At 48.3% G+C, this 21,253-nt stretch overlaps 1 protein-coding gene across 1 annotated transcript; it reads right to left on the bottom strand.

Annotated features, from left to right (window-relative positions):
* Positions 1 to 6,069: 6,069 nt before the first annotated feature.
* LOC144147301 (alpha-L-fucosidase-like) lies at positions 6,070 to 20,340 on the bottom strand. The gene is made up of 3 exons (XM_077679399.1): positions 19,849 to 20,340; positions 13,770 to 14,057; positions 6,070 to 7,019 (listed from the first exon to the last, which is right to left on the bottom strand). Exons 1-3 carry the CDS (start codon positions 20,187 to 20,189, stop codon positions 6,233 to 6,235), a joined length of 1,416 nt encoding a protein of 471 aa, XP_077535525.1. The 5' UTR covers positions 20,190 to 20,340; the 3' UTR covers positions 6,070 to 6,232.
* Between the last annotated feature and the right edge of the window lie 913 nt (positions 20,341 to 21,253).

Here is a 21,253-nt window from a genome sequence, read left to right on the forward strand (position 1 = left end):
GCCAAATGGAGAGCAGACGGAGCTCGATTAATGGGCTTTAAAAGAAGCGCAAGCCTCCGCAGTGGCGTCAGAAAGAACTAAACAAGCCAAACCAGCAAAAACAAATCCGGTACGCGGAATCGACGAGCATGGGCATATCGCTCTTTATTTGGTCGTCGTTTTTAAACACGAGTCCTAAGTTGTCCTTAAGCCAAGCGGGCTTGCTGAGTTTTGTGCTTTAAACATTGAATTCTCCGAGAGACAGAGAGAAAGCTCTTTATTAGATGAAAGCAGAGAGGTTTGCCGGCATGTTCCCGCCTGCATGCTACTCTGCGGGGATGGGGAGAAGGGAGTAAAGGCCCTAAAAGAAGTAGAACAGAAGAATGAGGGGTAAAGAAGAGATTAAAAGAAAAAGTGAACACGAGGCTTTGCCTGGTGACTTAAAAGTCCACACGATGTCACACGTAAATTTCTGAATTGTCTCTGCGAGGCCGACTCCGTGTAAATACTCAAATAAAGCAACCAACACCTTTCTCTGGGACGATGGAGAGGGCCTGGGTCCAAGGAGACCTTTCAAAGATGTATATGCGTTGTAGAGGCACTCAATCTTTTCTGCGAGGTGATTTCTTTCTTGGATGTATGCCGGACACTCTAGAAGGACGTGCTCTACTGTTTCGGGGAATGCACAATTATCACAATAGGGGTTTGCAGTTTGCAGGGGTTTGCAGGGTTTGCGAGGCGATGGAGGTAAGAATTCGTGAGCGCTGCGTTGCCACGCAACCGGTGGTAAAGGGTTTCAAGCTTACGTGGAGTCCGCTCTGGTAGCCTCATTCTGAGTCCAGGGTCTATATGGGGCAGGAAAGGGGGCCGAGTTTCAGGACAAGACCAGAGGCGGTTTCGCTCCTCCTTCGCTAGCGCCGCGGCCTTGTGTTTTGTGAAAACAAATCTTTCTTACATTTCGCAGCTGTAGTCCTCTGCGGGCCGCCTCATCCGCTTTCTCGATGCCGAGAATGCCGCAATGTGCAGGTATCCATTGTAGGGTCACTAGGTGACCGGCGACGTAGGCGAGATGGTGCAGGTACGTGACGTCACGGGATACATGCTCGTGAAGGCTGAAGCAGCTGGCACGCCGTAAGGTTTGCAACGCCGCCTTCGAGTCCGTGAATATAGCCCATTCGGCTGGTGGCTGACGAAGAATGTAGCGCTGGGCTTGTTTAAGTGCATGGAGCTCGGCAGACGTGGATGAGGTTGTTCGTTCCAGGCGGTAGGACAAGGCTTTGCCGGTCGACGAAATGAAGACGCCGGAAGAACTACCGTGAGGCGTAGTTGAGCCGTCAGTAAAAATGTGGGCCATATGTGAATATCGGGCATTGATGTGGGCAAGCGCGAGTTGTAGGAGGCAAAATTGTGGCAGAGTTTTCTTGGAGTTGAGACCAGGTATGCTAATGTTTATGCAAAGGGGTGAGAGAGTCCAGGGAGGGAAATCAGACGTCCATAGCCGATACTGTGTCATTTTCTTGTATTCCCCATGCAAGTGATCTTCTCTGTCAAAATTTGTCACTGCGAGGACAAATATTTTATTAATGCATTCATTCATGCAATGAAGGAATGCGTGAATAAAATCTTTACTGATATGACGAAGAAAAAGGATGGTGCCGGACGGCATGTTGTGGGTGTCATCTAACGTTAATACTGCTGCTAACCTATCCCTCAGCTGCTAGTCTCGAACAATTTCGTGTCGTAAACACAAAAACCCAGGCAGGACCCAGGAGCTCTCGGCTAAGACGCTGACCGCATGCGTCAGGTTTATAAAATTCGTTTATAAAAAATTGGCTCCAATAAACACTGTGAAGGGGGTTTTAAAGCAAAGCTTAAAACGACACCCACAACAATTGCCCATGCGACGTCACTGGAATTCACACGCGTGGTTCTACAAAGAGTGAAACCAGAGGTTCTGCCAGCCGTTACCTGGAATTCGCGGGGGCGGTATCCCGAACGTGGCAGCGTCGGCCACAGACGAGCCGACGCTGGGGTAGAGAACCTGGAGATCAGCAGCTATCCGGATGTCCAGCAAGTCCTGGCATCCAGAGCGAAGCTTTTGCGGTCATCTCATGGATTCCCAGGCTAGGAAACCACTCCCACTTCAGCGGCTTAAATAAACGTTTTCTACCAACCTACTTACCTACGTACAGTCGCCAGCAAAAGTTTGCGGGATGTGCAGCGCGTGTCGGAGCGGCGCAAAACTGCATTGCTGCGCCATCTGCAGCCAGCGAGTGCCGGGTCGAGGCTCAAGGAACTGGCGTGTTAGGCGCGCTTTGCGCATGCCTGTCCTTTATTTGTTACCGGGCATCTCTGATCGCTCGCTTGCCCGTGACATGCTTTCGATATTTGCGGCAGCCGCGGTGGCGCCGCGTGACCATCGCCGTCGTTGTGCAATCACTGGTGCTACAAAATAGGCAGCCCGCGGCCGCCGTTTGCGCGGCGCGCAACGTTGAATAAATCTTAGGCTATGTTCAGACTATCGACGCAAAAGTCATATCGTGATCCATGGACGTAAAAAGACGGCATGTCACGCTGTTCGGTGGATTGAGACATGAAATTACGTCATTCTTTAAAGTTAGTTACGACAGTTGCGGACAGTCTGAACCCGGCCTTATCTTTCAAGAGGCAGTGTTGGTTGAATAGGAAATACTTATATTTTATTTTTAACCTAAGCACCGATAAACTGTCAGCTGACCCACAATTGCCGTTGTAGTCGTTTCAGGGGCTAATTATCACAAAATTTTCTTTGGGGTAGTTTTAACAAAACAAGAGTTACAGCCGTCTTCTGTAACTGCACCTCCTCCTTAGTCTGTCCTGTATTGAATGCCGCATCATTTACGGCTTCCCTAAAAACTAATTATGGCAAGTAAATGTGATTCGGCGTAATGCTAACGGTCGTCCTCGCGGCCAATTCCAGTATGATGTTTACATGAGACCTACATTACATTGAGAGCTAGATCTTTCCCCAGAAAGTTTGCTTTGCCGCAAGATTCAATTTGGCGACGCGACTTTTTTCTAAGCACCACATCGAGGTACGCAGTTTCCAACAGGTAGCCTTTATTAGCTCCTGTAAAATAAATTTAGGCGTGGACCATTACATCACTTGGAAGATAAGATTTATTGAATGCTGCGCGCCGCGCAAACGGCGGACGCGGGCTGCGTATTTTGTAGCACCAGTGATAGCAGAACGACAGCGATGGTCACGCGGCACCACCGCGGCTGCCGCAAATATCGAGAGCATGTCACGGGCAAGCGAGTGAACACAGATGCCCGGTAACAAATAAAGGACAGGCATGCGCAAAGCGCGCCTAGCCCGCCAGTTCCTTGAGCCTCGACCCGGCGCTCGCTGGCTGCAGATGGCGCAGCAATGCAGTTTTGCGCAGCTCGGCCACGCGCCGCACATCCCGCAAACTTTTGCTGGCGACTGTACCTGCGCCCCGGTATGCAGTAGTTCCGCCAAGGCCGTGGATAGAACATGGAGCGCCATCTTCGCAGGTCTCAAGCGCATCAACCCGTCCTTCTCGGATTGCTTAATTTTTGGGGCCAGTGGGCGGATACATACCGTAGCGTATGGGCCTGCCACTATTATCCGCAACTGGAAGTCAAAGTTAATGAAACGAGCGAGGGCTAGGAGGCGGCCCTGTCCTGCTACTCGGATCTGAAATCTCAACGGCCTGGGGTAAAGCGGGCACGGCTGCGGCCTCAACGAATGGTATTCCGGACTAAGGAACACCACCCACTCTAGAGATGTTCGACACCTTCTTGCTCCCTTTAACCCGATATTGTTTATTATAAAGTTTTTCAACCCCCTCCTCCTCAGCGGACGCCCTTAAAGTGACAGGCCCTAATCACTGGTGAGCGACAGAGTTGGCCACCCATTCTTATCGGCGGACACCCCTTAAGCGTAAATTTCTTCAAACACAAAGCAGGTTCATTTAATGGCTCTAAGCGGTGCGGAGCTCCCGAGTCCAAATAGTTAGAGCCATGTACAGATAGTTTATTTAAATGGACCCTGCAACACTATTCGTGCAGTGCAAGTAAACCTGCGCGACGTTTAGATTACACTGCCAGGCACACCCGAGCCAAATATTACGTGCATGTGAAGCGGTAAACGCGCAAATCACTGTGAAAGACGCGGAAAAACCAACCCCGCTCTCTTCAATTCTCCTTATTATGCACCCCTAGCATGGCCTCTGCGACGTCAATCAGGCCATGGCTGTCCTGGCTGTCCTATTGGCTGTCGCTGGTCAACTTCGCGGCTAAATTTTGGCATTTCCTGTAACGATCCGCTGTCGTCAGCGCTGTGTATCAACCTCTTCTATGTCTGAACCTGTCCACATGCTTTTAGTGTTTCTTTTGTTTTGAGTGCGCGTGTAGTTTGAGTGACGAACTAAATATTCCACTTTCAACGACCCACTCCACAACAAACGTTTATTGCTTCAAAAACGCCCTCCAGCCTGAGCGCTTGCTTGCGAGCAGGCCGTCATGCCTGCTTTTTTGTGGCACCAGACCGGAAATAGACCCGTCCACGTTGCGGGGAAAAGGGCAAAACTCCCCGGCCTGTGACATATCGAAGGCCGCCGAACAAAACGCCGCGCGCCGCCCGCTCTCCAGGAGAGAGCGCGCAGCTTTCGTAGCGTTGTCCGCTGTTGAGTTGAGGGGGAACATTTGTGCGCGATTTTTCATCGCGCGTAGTTTCAGTGATAGTGAACGGATTTTCGTAATTCTTGCGGAAGGAGATTGCTGGGACAATGGACTTTACCCCAAAATACATTCCGAGTAGACGATGGTAAGTCCCTTTAAATGCAGTATTGTGGAAATATAAGCCTAATTTGCACTCAGCTTGCAATGAACAGGATAGCATGCTTCAGAAGAAATCAGCCACTCGGACACGCTGAGCGGCTTAAAATTATCCTTTTATTTTTTACTACATACATCAATCTTATCATAAAAGACCATAATCATGATTTTCTACGACCGCACATATACAACGACCGACACCGTAGAACCAAGCAACGATCAATCATCTTTGTATTGATACGAAGGGCTTATATGTCCCATAACAAGAGAAGGAGGCGGAACCAAAGCCATGACCGAAAGATGTCATTAAAATTCCCCAGGCCATCTCCACTAACGTGAAACCTGAGTAGGGGCGAAGCATACAGCGTAGAAGTGTATTCAAAGATTGTAAGTCTTTCTTGCCACACCGCGTGCGCTGAAGCACCGGTGGGAAAGGCAATCGCGCGCTTGCTGAGGCGGTGGCGCCCTCTCTTGCATTGAAGCGGATTCAAGGAATTGGTATGCCCCATCTGCCCCAGTTTGTGCTAGTGACAGGGGTCAACGCGACGCAAAGCATGGCTGCTCAATGTTTCCATCGAGCGGCCATGGCGCAAAGCAACGCCCGCGCCTACCGTTGCAAGGGTGTGGGGGTTGACACATAAGTCCTTGGTGATCAACGAGGCCCCGGCACCAGGTAAGTATGTTTGTCCTCGCTTCGACCGACCACCCGACCCATCAAGCCTAGCGTCCAGAGCCGATGGTTGCTGAGTGTAACACAAATTATAGCCCGCGGTCTACGAACAGCTTCTGCTTGTGCGTGACGATTGCTGAAGCGGACAGAGAGCGTTTCACAAATTTTTAAATCATGTTAGTTTATTTTGAACCGGTTTTATCCATTATACGCTGCTTTTAGTACGCTTTGCGTTGTAGCACGAGGCGTTGGAAAACCAGTGTCCCGGTGTTTTGGTACGGTGAACAACTGAGACGTCGACAGCCCCAGCTCCTAAGGGACTTCGCCCCTAAAACGTCATCAGCAGTGCCATGGGAGCGCCGACCAGGGAAGGGGTCGATAGTACAGCCGAGAAGAGTCCATGTGACCGCCACGCATGCTCAGTGATTCAGCGCCCCACCACGCGGCCACTGTGCCAGCCGCGGCACATTTCGCCTGTGCTTCATGCAAGGAACTGCGATGCGACTTCGCCTATACATATACGGCCTGGCCATCAATGCGAACAACCTTCATGCGTGTAAAACCATCAGTAAAAAACATTTCACCAGCCGGACTACGATTATTTCGTGCTTGTACGGATACAGTGTTTATGCAGTGTTTCTTTTCTGCCAAAGTGCTTATAGGAGCCGGCGCAGGATCACTTAATAGTTACATTTCCAGTTTCTAAAATTAAGAAAAAAACCTTCGGCAACTTTCGGCCGTCTACAGAGCGCCTTCGACCTTTAGCACCCAAGCCCAGGGAGTTGGGAGCTTGTCCGGGGTCAGCTGTGGAAATAGAACCGTCGTACCGCTCCTGGACGTCGCATCCACATCAGAATCTCCGAAACGTTCCACCGAACGGCGTGGGTTCCACTGCAGCGGCTGCTCTTCCGGCAGGCCAAGCATCGTGACTCTGGCAGAGGGCGACAATTCCAGGGACTCGAGGAAGAGGAGATCGTTCTTGGGCCACCGGAGCACGGACACGTACACCACCTCTCCCTTGGCGGTGTACCAGACGTGCGGCGTGGCGGAGTCGTTCTGGTGCTTCCAGGGCCTCGATCCGTACACGGCCTCCCCGTTAACCCCCAGCCACGTCCCCATCTGCAGGAGCCTCTCCTCGAAGGCGGGGTCGATGCGGCCGTCCTTGGTGGGGCCCACGTTGAGGAGCAGGTTGCCGTTGCAGCTCACCGTGCTCACCAGAGAGTCCAGGAGCTCGCCGATGGTGCGGTAGTCGGCGATGTCTGCGTTGCGCCTGTATCCCCAGGAGCGCGTGTCGACTGGAATGCAGCTCTCCCACTTGTGCTCCTGCAGCACTCCCGGATTGAACTGGTCGTCGCAGTTGAAGAAGTCGCCGTGCTTGCAGCGCACCCCTTTGCCCCAGCGGTCGTTTACCACCACGCTGGAGCGGACGGGGCTGTCGTTGTACAGCCAGGCCAGAAACGAGGTGCTGTTCCAGTAGGTGTCGGGTGCCTCCCACTCGCCGTCGGACCACACGATGTCAGGGTGGTACCTGCAAACGTGGCACCCAGAGCAAATTTTAAGCCGCCCACTTGGCTTCGGACCTAGGCTCTACGTAGTACTATTATGAGCAATATGAAAGGGAGCACAGGAACGCGTATAAAGCACCCTCAGACCCAGCTATGAGTGATACGCAGCGGCCGCCGTGGGAAACAAAGTGGAAAGGGGGACGCTGTTCTAACAACTGTTCCCATTCCCGCCGGGCGTCTTATCGGCTGTAGGACGATACCATATTATCGGCGAAATGATGTAAGCTGCTGCTTTGTAGAAATCCCAGCGTGGTGGGAGTGCCAGCAGTTAGTGGAAGAGCGCCCTCCTTTCCCCTTTGTTTTTCACAGCGCCATCCGCGCATCGCTCCGAGTCTGTTTCGAGGCTGTTCGCCACGCGTTCCTGTGTTCCCTTTCATATTGCTCATAATAGTACACTTGTTCCCGAGTGACCAGCACGAGTCTGTCATCATTTCGTCTACATGAGGCAGACGAACACACGAAATACACACGAACGATGATAGTTGATGAAAATGTTTTAAGGCATGGCGGCTATTCCGAAATTATCATTATGGTACGGCAATCGGTAACCTGTATTCTTTACTGTATTGTAGTTCAAAGTCCTACTACCGCTCTTCTGCACTACGAAAATTGCGTCAACGAACTCCACCCGCTTCTCCCGACTAGCCTTTACTAAGCTGTTGTAGCAGCCACGCGTACAAACAAATGAAACAACTTTTTCTAACACGAAGTTGTTTTATGCCTGGGTACGCGAAGGTGTCATCGGCGTCATATCCGTCACGGAAATGACATCGCCAGAAAACGTTCCAGTGGTGCGGCTCCGCCCGGATTCGAGCCACGAAATCCCTCGCCCCAACTGGAGGTACATGGCGCTATGCCAACTGCGCACCGCACTGGTGTGTCCCCAGCTACCGGAGGTTGACCAAACCTGTTCATATGCCGCCAATCCACTGCCACCCGTGTATCTTACTGAATTAGCTGCAATACATGATGGACTGGTCTCATTACTACCTTTTGTCAGGGCGGGGCCGTACTCACGACTAATCATACGGACTGACTCTACGCAAGCCATACATGACATTCGTCGCGTGGCACAATCGACATCCTTTTCCGATGACATTCATCGCTTGGCAAGAAGCACGGCGCTGCAGATACGCATCGAATGGGTGCCCCGCTCATCTGTGCCTGGCAATACGGAGGCAGACTCAGCTAGCCACCCGAGCACAGTCATGCGGCCACTACTACCTTTCCCCGAAGACGCTCGCGGGCACCTGGAACGACAAAAGGAAAATCTTCGGCGCACCACACGAGCACTCATACCACCGTGTGGTTCAAACCTCCCTGGCGACTTAACTCGCCGAGAGGAGGTTGCGCTGCGGAGATTACGCGTTGGGGTGGCCCTTACGCCGTCCGTGACTGCCTCCTGGCCATCGGAATACCGCGGCCCATACGGATCCACCTGTCCATTCTGCACCACTGCCATTGGGGACGTGAATGTGCAGCACCTGCTCTGGGCCTGCCCGGGATTGCATCAAGTTCGCCTGCGGCACCTTCGTGCAACCGGTCTCCACCCTGGCCGCCCTCCTGACCTGCAACGCTGGGTGCATGGACCGTGTCACCGACAACTCCTGAACTTTATACACGAAACTAACTTGTTCGTGTTTCTGTAAGCGCCTACATCTATTATGCCGCAGGGCAAACTTTCGAATTAAAAAAAAAAAAAACTGCGCCATGAATTCGAGAGCACGTAGGTCCACGAGCGCGCCTCATATTTTTACCACTACCTTCTTCATTCAGATGGTGCTGCCGTCTAGGAGAGGCGAAGCGAAGTAGGCACCCTCCGCCAACTACTGCTTTCGGCTTCGGTTCGGTTTCATTCGCCCGGTTTTCAAGAGGCTGTGGTTTCAGTCGAATTTACGCAATGTTCCGGCGCGTGCAATTCACTGTATAACGTTGATACGTCTAACGGCGCCGTACCGACGTAATATAAATAGCGATGTGCAAGTTCGTATGGATGCACAATAAACATTTAAATGCTCCTGTGAAGGCACGTTTCACTTCCGTGTTTTACCTACTGATATGAAAGAGGCATCAACCACATTTTTTTTCCTCTTGACACAATGTATCGTATACTGACACGCCGAATAAGCCAGAGAAAATTACGTTACGATCTATTCGTGGATCTATAGAATGCGTGAACATCTCATCCTTGTCCCTCTCGAACTGGAAGCTCGGCCCGATGCGTGCGCCTTGCTGTGGATTGAGAAGTTTGCAACGCGACGTTTCTCGCACGCCCCTCGTGCGCTGAGTCAAGTGTGCTTAGCGTTCTGAGGGCTTCGTGGTCCCGTTTGCTCAGATTATCAGGGGTATTGGCTGAAAATCGTTCCTTTGGTGCCCACCGGTACGAGCATTTCGTCGCCGTCATCACCATTTCTAACCATTCTGCCGCTCGCACTGACTGCAGACTCGATTCTATAACGCGTAGAAGTGGCCGCAGGAGAAGCCCTCTGGAGGTCGATGCAGCTCGCGTTCTGCGCTGTTCTTGTCTAAATGGCAACGTTGAGGACTTAAAGTAGTACTGACTGGGGATTTCAAAGCTTAGATAACTATGTAAATGCTTCCTTCGTAGATGGAGATATCTCCCAGCAAGATTTAAAAGTAACCGTTCGGTAGAACATATTTTAAATCCATTTTAATCTTCTATCGCACAAAAAGGCTCAGAACAAATACCCTTTCGCAGTCGGCATCAGATGCTGTTCCTGGGGCCCTATTCGCGACTGCATAAAATCACGGTGTATTCGCCATGTTTTTCGTGTACACAAAACGTAAGCAATCAGTGACGTGATGCACGTATACCTATAACGACTTGCAGTGTAATTTCACGCTTAGCTTATAAAGATCACAACCGAGCTATCAAATATTGCGCATAAAAGATATAAAAACACTTGACGTGTATTGTAAAAGTAAAGAAGGCAGCTCAGGTCGGCAAGGGAAACACGTTTCTTCAGGTTAAAATTTGAGTCAGTGCCATAAGGCGATTAAGTAACGCTGATCCAAAAGCGAGCGAAAGGCGGGTGTTGAGCTAAACAACATAAAACAATCTTTTTTACCTTATCTTTTACCTTATTTGTTTCAATCGCTTTTAGTGACATAGTTGAGCTCTCTGCTTCAACGCAATCTTTGTTGCGTTACCCCTTCCCTGGCATCACCGCCGCCACGCTATCGCATGCTGCTATGTTACAAGTTTATGCCGTCATCACAGAAAAAAAAAATGAAGGAAGCTCACACCAATGCGTAAGACTTGAGGGTAGCGAAGCTGTACGCAACAGTAGCCTGTTTTCTCGTTTTCGCCTCACGGCGTTTTTTAGGCCTCGCCGCTGTGAGGCACCACAGCTTGATGTTTGTCTTCCTCTATCGCAGCCTCGCGGTCTTCCTTCATAGCCCGCGCTTATCGCTGCGGCGGTGGCCTCCTCGCCTTCCTCCTCCACGTCCCGCGCACGGGTCCCGCGCACGCCTTCTTTGCCTCCTCGCCTATATCTCCCTCTCCGCCTATCTCTCTCCGTTATCGGGCCGTTGCTCCGTGCCGGGCGCTTGCGGAAGGGGGTGTGTTTTGACCTCTAGCACTCAAGGGCGATACTGATCACCCCGCGAAGACTGCCCGAGGTAGCGTAGTGTAGCATGCGCTACAAAAGACAGCAGCCGTGACCGTCGGTTGTATGACGCGGTAAGGAAAGCGAAACGCCGCGCCTGATAACGGCGGAGCGTTCAGATGCCACCGATTCACTCATTCGCCAAGCCCGGACTCAATCAACGCAGTAATGAATAATACTGTCAGATTTCTTATTATTTTTATCTTGCGTTCGATCATGTGAACCTCCAGCTTACTAGGAGGAGTGTTAAATAATTGCCATGCGTTGGGTTCTTCTAACGTAGAGGCTTGTACTACTGCCCTCTTATGTTACGGTTGCGCCAAACAAATAATTGCTTTTTTTATTCCCGAACACAAAACCAAAATACGAGACGTTATCTTTATGCTTCATTATCGATGACTTGGAAAAAATCAGAACTAATATTTATTTCGCTGGAAAACTGTTTTAAACAGCCCGTCTTCCGAAACTGTGCCTTTTGCAAATTCACGGGAATTTCATGGCGCCGCAGGTTGGTGAAATTTTTTGCCCTATTTTACAGCGATAGTAGCCGCCATTTGCAAGCTGTTACGTATCACCACGTCATTTTGAAGTTGCCAGTGCGTGACGTGTACTACCTTTTGAACTTTTTATGTTATGTCACATCTTTTCATCCAATCACAGAGAGGGCGGGGCCTGCAAGCCATAATGCTGTTTAACAGCAGTGACAGGCCTCCAAAGTCATATCTTCTATATTTCGTATAGTTTTTCAATGCTGGCCAAGAATTACGAAGTTTCAGTAAAGAGAAACAAGGCAAACTTTAGAACTTGTGCCAATAAATAAACAACAGCGCGTCTAATCACAGATCGCGCTGGCATGAAGTTTTCCCGCTCCGGACACCGCTAGCGTACTTCGTTTAACTTTAGGAGCACCTATGCGTATGGTAGCACTACGATGTTCTTTTTGTCTAGTTCTACTTTTCTTAATGGGAAGCTTAATGAGGAAAAACTTAATTAGAAGCCAAAGGAAGAAGCAGGACTAGACAAAAAGAACATCGTAGTGCTACCATACCTACATAACGTATCCCATAGAACGAAAAAAGTTCCAAGCAAGCACAGTGTTGAAGTTCTGTTTTCAGCACCTTCAAAACCTAAGGAGGAGGAGGAATAAACTTTTATTGAGGCCCAATCCGACTCCATGTGTGGAAAACCTAAGTCAGTGGGCAAAAAAGTGAATTCGCCAAACCAAAGCGTGCAAGGGCGGGGATCTTGTGGCGGAAAACACGTCAAAAAATCTGCCGACTGCGCAGTTGGAGTTGTTTACGAAATTCTGTTTCCCTGCGGCTCATCCTACATCGGACAAACGGGCCGGTGCTTAAATGACAGATTGCGAGAGCACAACAATGCTTGCACTCAACTGCAATCACCAGGCCGCCTTGCAGCCCTCTGCGCAAAATGCGGATGCAAACCAAAGCTGATACAAGCAAATGTGCTATCACGCTCAAAAGACCGAAGGGTTCGGGAAAGGATTGAGGCCTTCAGAATGCTGTCTGTGGAACGTGACAAACGTATCAGCGTGCCCACAATAACCCTCACAGAAAATGAGATAAAAGTAATGAAACAAAAGTACAATAGCTTTCAATAAACCAGTTGCTAGTTTGCGCACCATCGTTTGGTTTGTCTTTTCACTGTCCCCGTCCCTCGTCCAAATATGCCGCGCACGTTGATATTGAATTAAAGTGCAAAGGCTCCATGTTAAACCTTGACGAAGTTTGATGTGTATACGGAAATATGAAAGGCTACTGCGACTGGGAAAATCACGGAGTCTATAATGGGGTAGGGAGGCCAACGAAAAGGTGCCTTAGCACCTTGCATAAAACCAGTTGGTAGGCTTAATGGTCTTAAAATCCGAACGTATTCAAAGTTTTTGGGCGGTATTCAGCAAAGTGAAAGCATTTACATTGTTAACACTCCGCTCTTCAGATGCACGCGTAGACTCGGCTTCCATTCTGCGGACTGGCTATGCTCAAACGTAGTGGAGTGAACACTACCACCGCATTAGAAGTGTCTATAATTATGACGGCGCTGCCATTGTTCGAAAGCAACAAACTACGGACAACTCGCAAACACAACAGTGTCTCTTCATCACCGATGTCATGAGAAAGCACGCATGCGAAAGCTGTTAGGAAAGTCTGAATCCACGCGTCCCTGGTCATTCTGCTGTAGTTGAAGGTATCTCTGCAACAATGTTATCGTTTTTCAATTAAAATTTTTATTCATGCCAGGAGTGCAATAGTTCGCGTGAAAAAAATCTAATTAAAACTTTTTGAAGCGTGTAGCTCCGCAGTATCAGAGACGAATCAAAATTTGGCGTTCGTGCTGTTGTCTTTTGACGTGTACTAGGACATGTTTCGATCGTTCTAAGCCTAATAAAACGCGCATATTTCTAGCTGCTCATTCCAGATCTCTACAAAAAGGTTGTAATGAACTGAATATGCGGTTAGAAATCGTGTACATGACGCCGTAGTGGCCCGCTTTTCGCCAAATGTTCGTTCGATACTCCACAACCCATACGAATAAACGGAAGCAAACCAGGTTGTGGTTCGAACCTTCAGAACGTCATCCTGAACGCAATTCAATGCTTCGGAGACCAAGAACACTGCGTTGCACACGTACGCAATGCTCTCGAAATGAAGCCTACACGCAACAAAAATATAAGACGACGGCATTGTCAATGCCCCGTGACTGACGATTCCCAGTCATCTAACCCTAAGTCGGTTGTGGAAAAGTGACAAATTGAGGAGGCACGCATGTGAAAGTCGTAAGAGGCAGTGACGGTCATACTACTCCTCGAAATCTTTGTTCCTCATATACATACTTAGGAAGGGTATACCAGCCCACCTCCCTGTGCCTTTTCACTCTCCCATTTCGAGAAGGGTTGAGAAATCAGCAGGGGTATGTGGTTCAATTTTTTTTTTCCTTTTGACGATGAAGATGTACGCGGACACATAATATCTAGTGGAAAGCCGCATTTACAGCTGCGCTTTAAACAACAAAATCTTATTGACTACAACTGCAAAGGCCAACTATTAAGGGCAGCGAGCTTACCTCTCAACGATTTCCAAAAGTTCCGGAATGGCCTTGGCTCGCGGAAATTCTTGTGTTTGCCAGCCGGACGCCTTGTCAGCCAGGTAGAACGGGTGGAACCAGTCCATCATGGAGTGGTACACTCCGAATCGCATGCCTCCCTTGCGCCGCACGGCCGCGGCCAGGTCGCCCACCAGGTCCCGGTTGGGTCCGACGTCCTGGGCGTTCCAGTTCCAGGACACGTTCGATGGCCACAGAGTGTATCCCTCGTGGTGCTTGCCCGTCAGAACCACGTACCGCGCTCCGGCCCTGCGGGTATGTTACGCGGTAACGATGGTGAAGGCGCGGACATGCTCAGGAGTTCCAGCTTCGAACGTGGACTTGTACGCAAAAAGCTGCAAGGCGTCTTTGCTCGTTTTGAGACTACTGACAGGTGTAATTATATCGCGCGCCCTTTGCACTGAAGCGCCACCATTTGTTTCACGTTGCGAAGTTAAACAATAAAACTTGTAACGAGTGTACTATATTATTATGCCTATGTTTTTTTCTCGCACACACTGCCCATCAATTCTCTCGGCAAGGAATTTTTATTTTCTCTTGTAACAAAAGGAAGTACAAAACACTCGTGGTTACGCTTTTCCACGTTTGCATACTCGGTCCGTCCGTTACACTGCAGGACGACATCTCTCCTTGCTATTAACAAAGCAGATACGAAATGAGTGAAAAACTAACATTGCATGAACACGAATGCAAATGACGTACACTTCTTGGTACATAAATTGTGCACTGAGAGGACAGCCTGTGTCCTGGGAGGGGGGGGGGGAACTACTCCCCCACCCCAAGCACCAGCTCCCTTTACACAAGACGTTTCATTTACTCGGGTCTTCCTTGCTACATACGCAACTTCAAAACATTCAAATGCAAAAACAAATACAAAAGAAACCGACCATTGGTTTGTTGACTGTACCACATACACTTATTTGGCCCACCTTCCCATTTGGGGCCACAAAACTTATTGGATACTCTGAACATGACCTCTGTTTACATAATGCAATTGGAACTGCCTTTGGCAGTAGCAACACAATCACGCGGTTTACATCAGCACCACATGGCTTACACCTGTAAAAACGCAAGTAAGCGGCTTACATTTGCGAGCCCGCTCACTTTGTAGTAGAGTGAGGCGCCAAGTGCACAGGTGCGGGAGGAGAGTCTCCCCCGCCCGAGGCGCCCGCGCCTTTTAAAAGCCTCCCCTTATGTTCCCGTAAACTTGACCCGCACATTATTGGGGTGCAACTCAAGTGCACTCACCTTTATGATCCTCCCGTTATTTCCCTGAAATGTAACCCATATATTGGAGTGCGGCTCAGGCACACCCGCTTTTATAAGCCTCCTTTTATGTTCCCGTGAAGCGTAACCCGTGTATTGGAGTGCAGCTCAAGTGCACTCGCCCGTTTTGAACCTCAATGAAAGGACAAGACCATTTTCTCAGGAATTCTTCTTCCCCTAAGAAGAAGAGCTCTGCTTCCAGGTTTTCGGTTAGTTTTGTGTGCATGTGGATCAGTAAGTTCCACTGGTTACGTCGGGGGCGTGATTGTTTAACAGCAATATACCTGTTTATCCACAGTACATAAAGACCAATCGTTATGATAAGCACAGCTAGAGGGTTTCTTGGGCACCGTCTGCCCTCCAGGAAGTCCCGAATGCGGAGTTGTCTACATGCCCTACTCACTATGAGCCAAAATGTTTTGGCGACTGTACATTGGACCATTGCGTGTTCATTTGTCTCCCTCTGATTACAGTGCACACACTTGTCTGTTGTTGTTGTACCCCATCTCCTTAAGACCGTTCTCGTCTGCAAGACTGACCACCCATACTTCCATGTTACGTCTTGGGCTTCACCCGGTACATTTGCATTGATCAGCGTGCGCCAAGGAAAGTTCTTTTGTTTCTCTTCTAGGTTTTCAGGACTCGTCTCATCTAATTTCTGAGCCAGTTCTATGTTCCTCATATCTTCTACTTCTCTTTGTGAGTTATGTGTGGTTAGTTTCTTATATGCTGCTATTACTTTGGCGTAAAAGGGGGGTGGCTGAGTTGCCTTGGGCCCATCCGGAGTATGCTGGGGAAATAACCTAGCTTGCGCTCCCAAGAAGTATACACAGAGCTGCCTCGCTGGATGCCCCGTCTGCAGATCAAGGACCCTAAGAACACTTTTCACAGCATAAGTCGCGGCATAATTGGTTACAGAGGGGATGTTCCACCCCCCGAATTGTCTGGGCAGGCCCAGTTTCCCGGTTTTGACCAGGGCTGTTTTATCCGACCAGAACAGGCGCAATACTTCAGATGTAATTTTAACCGCTATGTATCGAGGAAGGGCAGCTGTCCCGGCTATATACCATACTTTCCCTGTAAAAACATTTAATGCCAGATACCTTTTAACCGCGTATGGAAAGTCGTAAGCTAAGGCTTCGTTTACATCCTCCCTGAGTTGTTTAAGTGTCTGGTGCCATGTCTTAAGTGATACCCCGCTTGACGTGTAAGTAACTCCGAGGATTTCTACATGTGTGACTACTGGGATGCCATATATGTGTTGTTTTTTAATGGCCTTAGGCTTAAAGCTTTACTTTTTGTGCAATTTAGTCTTGCACCAGCTAACACGGAATACTCCTCAAAACAATTAAGTGCATGCACTAAACTATCTTCGTCCCTTAGATACAAAGTAACATCATCGGCATACGCCGTTACTTTAACTGTCTGACTCCCTGGAAGCTGTAAGCCTAGGATATGAGAGTTATTTTCAACATTTTTTTAAGAACGGTTCTATTGCTAGAACAAAAAGTAATGGGGAAAGTGGGCACCCTTGTCGTACCCCTCTTGTTACGCTCAGACTAGTTGCTACCTGCTTGTTTCCTACTAGATCACTCTGCATGTTTTCATAAAGGATTACTAATATATTAATAAACTGCTGTGGATATCCGAAGGCTGTTAAAGTTGCGAAGATGTAGTTGTGTTCTACTCTGTCAAACGCCTGTGCTTGATCTAAAGAGATGAGCCAGCCTCTAGCCTGTCTTGTTTTGGTGTACTCGATTATGTCTCTGTTTAACATGTTTAAGGTCTGACAGTTCCTGTCTGTAACTGAGCAGGCTTGCCACGATGTTATCACTTCCGGCAAAGTAAGTTGCAGTCGTCTTGTTAGCACTGATGCAAGTAATTTGTAATCCGTCCCCAGTAACGTGATGGGGCGCCAGCTTGTAGGTTCGTTCCAAGACCCGGCATTTTTTGGTATTAGGATCTTACACTAACGACAAGGAACCGATGACATGACATTCACACCAACCCTCCTTAACAAAGGGATTAGAATTTCCATCCTCCAAAAAGAGAGGGTGGCATGCCACTCTGCTTTACTATCTCATGTGCGACAGCGGAACAGATTGGCACGCTATTCTTTCTCCGCGGTTGCAAAATGACACTGGCAGATGATATATATATCATCTGCCATTGTCATTCTGAAACTTCGGAATAGCGTTAACACTCATCGTTCTGACTTTCATTAACTTGAGCCATGCGTCACGATTGCCACCACCCAGATGGTGCGCCCCGACATATGCATGCACGGATATATTTCGCACACAACGGTCGTACGGATAGCCATTTACAGCGGAGCTCTATTGAACTACCCTTTCATGGATTTTTCATGTCAGCGGCCCAAAACTTTCAGCGCACAAAGCGAAAATAAAAGCACGCTTTGCTTCGATGGGAATTTAACCTGCGTCTTAGTCTCGGTCTTAGGGTTAACGCTTGCGGGTTTTCAAACAAACACGGAAAAGAATTGAGACACTATATTATGTCAGCGATTCTCCAATGGGGCTCGCGGCACTCCACGTCACCGTAAAGGCGCTTCCGGGGTTGTTCGAGTGCCCCCCGGGAGGAACACTTCCTTGTTTCTTCTTATTGCGAAATTTGTCGTCAAAGCAAAACAGCGGCTTGCTGCATTGCCTCCACGTTTGTATTCTCCACGTAGTTTGTGATTTATAGAAGGCTTCCTTGCGTAATTGTAATCACACCAGAAAGCAAACAACAGGCAGGCATGAAAATTTTTGTATGGGCAACCAAGAGTCAATTACTTGACACCAGGGCATGTATCAACACGTTTTTTTGTGGGATCACCATCGTAATCTTACAAACGCAAACTGGTCCACCCGCATGCTCAGGGTTGAAAACTGTTGCACCGTGGATGTTCACGGCCAGAGGAGCGAGCTGTAACACAAGTCACGCATGGTTAGAAAAGGGTACAATATTCATTTTCCTCACTTGGTAATAGCAGAGAATGTAGCTTTCTGATTATTCTAAGAAACATTCTTGACGGAAATTGAATCTCTTCATGACTGTTGTTGAGAAATTGAGTGACTTCGAGGGGTGTGGGTCTTCAAACCAACTCTTCCAGCCCAAACTTAGTGAACCATTTCTTGCATTGATTTCAAATGCCTGCCTCCAATGATGATGATAAGGGTGGTATCACCACGGCTACTTCATGCAAAGTGCGCGGTCAGAAATTTTATGAATTTCATGAAATTAAATTCACTCATCAAATTCTCGCGCGTGGTCATGAAATTCCCAAGGTGGGACTACAGATGTATATGTAGTGCACATCACAATTCGTATTTCGTTTGCACTACACAGACATCGCCACAGTTGGTGTCATCCTTTAGTGAGGCACGAATATTGTGTATTTTAAGTAAGTTAGATTTATACTAGACCTATGTTTTGGGGCTCGTTGTAATGAATCATTATATAGTACTGATATCCCAATTCTTCAAGCCGTGTTCTCGAATTTCCAATGCATCACGTATTATCGCGATTTATATCCCTGCTATCTTTCATTTTTACAAGCTGTATACCTCTTTCACTGCAGGTTAAAGGCCGCAATTACCGCATTCTTTAAGATATCTTGCACGTTTTACCTCAAAAACAGTGCGCTGGGTTTATATTTTTTGTTGTACTGTTCCTGCCTGAAAGTTGTACTTTATCTGTTTGTGCCTTTTCGAATCCCGCCTTAGTCAATGACAGCTGTCACTGGGCCTGCAAGGCTTCTATGAATAAAATGAAATAAACAGGATGAACTGTTTCTTGTCTGGTTTCGACGAATAAATATTACAATTTTAGAGAAAGTTATAGTAATGGTAATATATGTCATTTGTAACTTCCTGGGACAGTTAAATTTTAAAGATAAGCTACACGTACAGCAGATGTTGTGTGAGAATATTTACATATCGTTCAGCTCGTGCAACGTGAACTATGCAAGCCATTTCTATCGGCCCTGCAAACATGCACATGCAGCTACCGACGACTGTAACCGGACTGCGTTACACCTGCTGCTGTCTTCTCTGGTCGCTTTCCACACAGTGTCCCGTCGATCACAGTGGCTTCTGTGTTTCGTTTATGACTTTTCAGGAATCCAACCATACACGACCTTGTACGGTGTCACCAGATTAAAATGTTACATTCAGTGCAAGCTTCTCTTCGGTGGTCATACTAGGGGAGTACAGCATTCCCACCATGATACGTGGATCACTTATCATCAAAGGCCAACCCCGTAAAGTAATTTTTGAAAAAGTATGCCCCAAAATCCAAAACTCCTGCCATCCTAGCCATATGCAGGTTCGCTGTGAAATGTTCAACATCAGTAAAACGACAACTCGCAGCTTCCTAAGTCACCTAACATCTTGTAGAGGCTCAGTTTATATGAAGACGTCAAGCCCAGCTACCACAACCAGTTGAGTTACCACAACCCAGCTACCACAACCCCTTAAGTTCTAGACATTAAAGATCCCAGCACATGCACACACTCCCGAAATTATATCCAGTGGCATGCAGGTTGGTCAATTGATTTTATTACCGTAATTTTTGCGTTTATCTGGTAGCGGAAAGAAAGGTGTTTACAAAAAAGCCCATACACAAGCCTACTTTACGTAACACATGGCTATATCGAGCACCAGTAAGAGGCATCACAAAAATCCTCGGGTATAATCAGGTTTCTACTCTACCCTCGTAGTATTCCGCTTCCCTTTTGGGAGGCAAACCTTGACCATGCGAGCATTCATACCTGTGGAAGATGTCGGCCCAGCGGTCGGGATCGAAAAACTCGGCGGTGAACTGGGGCGCGAAGTCCTGGTACATGAACCCCGGCCTGTAGTTGTCCTTCATAAACTTCACACATGCTGGCTCTTTGGTCACTTGCCACGAGTACCAGAACCACTCACTCCAAAAACTGGGCACGGAGAAGACGCCCCAGTGCAGGAAGATGCCGAACTTGGCCTCGTCGTACCAGGGGGGCGTTGGTCGAGTGTCCAGGGACGGCCAGTCGGGTGTGTAACGGTTAACACCGCGACATGGCGCCGCCAAAGCCGCCAGAATTATAATGAGGCAAGCGTGGGCGACACCCATGTCTTTCGCTACACGTAACGTTCCTGTGGTCAGTTTTACGCGGTTGTCTCGACAATGGCCATTCAAGAGGGGCCAAAGAGAGGCGCGCCGTATGTCTCCTAAAGGCGTCGTGTACGACTCAGTGCCCGAAAAGCTCTTGAAACACAACCGCTTCCCGCACTATCTCCACCCTCTCCAACTTTCCACTAGATTGCGCCGCACGCCGGTCCGTAGGTATCTCTTGACAGATAGGTGCTCCATGAATGTGTGGCACTATTTCGCAGGGCGATCGACTGCTGTGGTTTGTCCTGTTTCAATCACTTATTTAAAGGCGAGAGCCTACGATGTCTGATTACAAAAAAAGGCAGCGTCGCCGTTGTTGGGACCGAGATATTACCATAAAAACATCACGACGTTATCATAAGTTACATCATAACGTACAATTAGTGTATGTGAGCTAAAAGCTCACATACACTAAGTTCCAAAGGGCACACAATGCCCAGTACCTAACTGCACTGCCCATGCCACATTTCGTTTTCCCGGATATGGATACAAAAAGTAAATTCAACATAATGAAAATAAAGAAAAGTTAGCTCACTCAACACAAACTTCAATCGGTTATTGTGCCGCTACTTGCCCTCCCGTAAGTGAGGAGAAACGTGTAATGAAAGGTGTTTGCGCTTGAATGTTTCGTCGCGGGGAATTATGGAGGAAGTTTTGTGTGTTTTTTTTTTTTCAAAATGAGCCGCCAGAACCAATTCAGATAAAACTGTAGTGGCAAGAAAAACTCGGCTACTTTCCCTGAGAAACGAGGTTCAAACGAATCAAGTCTCATAACGCTCGGCAAACGTGCACGCAGATCTCATTTCGAATCGAATATGAGCCAGATGTACTTGTGTCACGGATCAAAATGAACCAATTCTATTTGTCCAATGGGAGTTTGCTTTTGGGGTGACTGATCAGGCTGTTTTGTTTACGTTTCCGCAAGTTTTTTTTTTCTTTTCGCAACTGGCTCACCATAGATTTGGATGGCAATTAAGAGGTCGACGAAAGATATGTTCCCAGATGTCGAGGACAAAGTGAAC

This window comes from Haemaphysalis longicornis, unplaced genomic scaffold, assembly GCF_048455015.1.
Source record: "Haemaphysalis longicornis isolate Haplotype H1 unplaced genomic scaffold, Haemaphysalis longicornis Haplotype H1 scaffold_7, whole genome shotgun sequence".
Classification (NCBI taxonomy): Eukaryota; Metazoa; Arthropoda; class Arachnida; order Ixodida; family Ixodidae; genus Haemaphysalis; species Haemaphysalis longicornis.

What these genes read in the sequence shown, in the direction of transcription:
- LOC144147301 (XM_077679399.1), bottom strand. Translation starts at nt 20,189, where the DNA reads ATGGGTGTCGCCCACGCTTGCCTCATTATAATTCTGGCGGCTTTGGCG. An exon ending in TGGGCCGACATCTTCCACAG is followed by an intron (nt 14,058 to 19,848) that starts GTATGAATGCTC and finishes ACATACCCGCAG; the next exon opens with GGCCGGAGCGCGGTACGTGG. An exon ending in CTTTTGGAAATCGTTGAGAG is followed by an intron (nt 7,020 to 13,769) that starts GTAAGCTCGCTG and finishes CCACGTTTGCAG; the next exon opens with GTACCACCCTGACATCGTGT.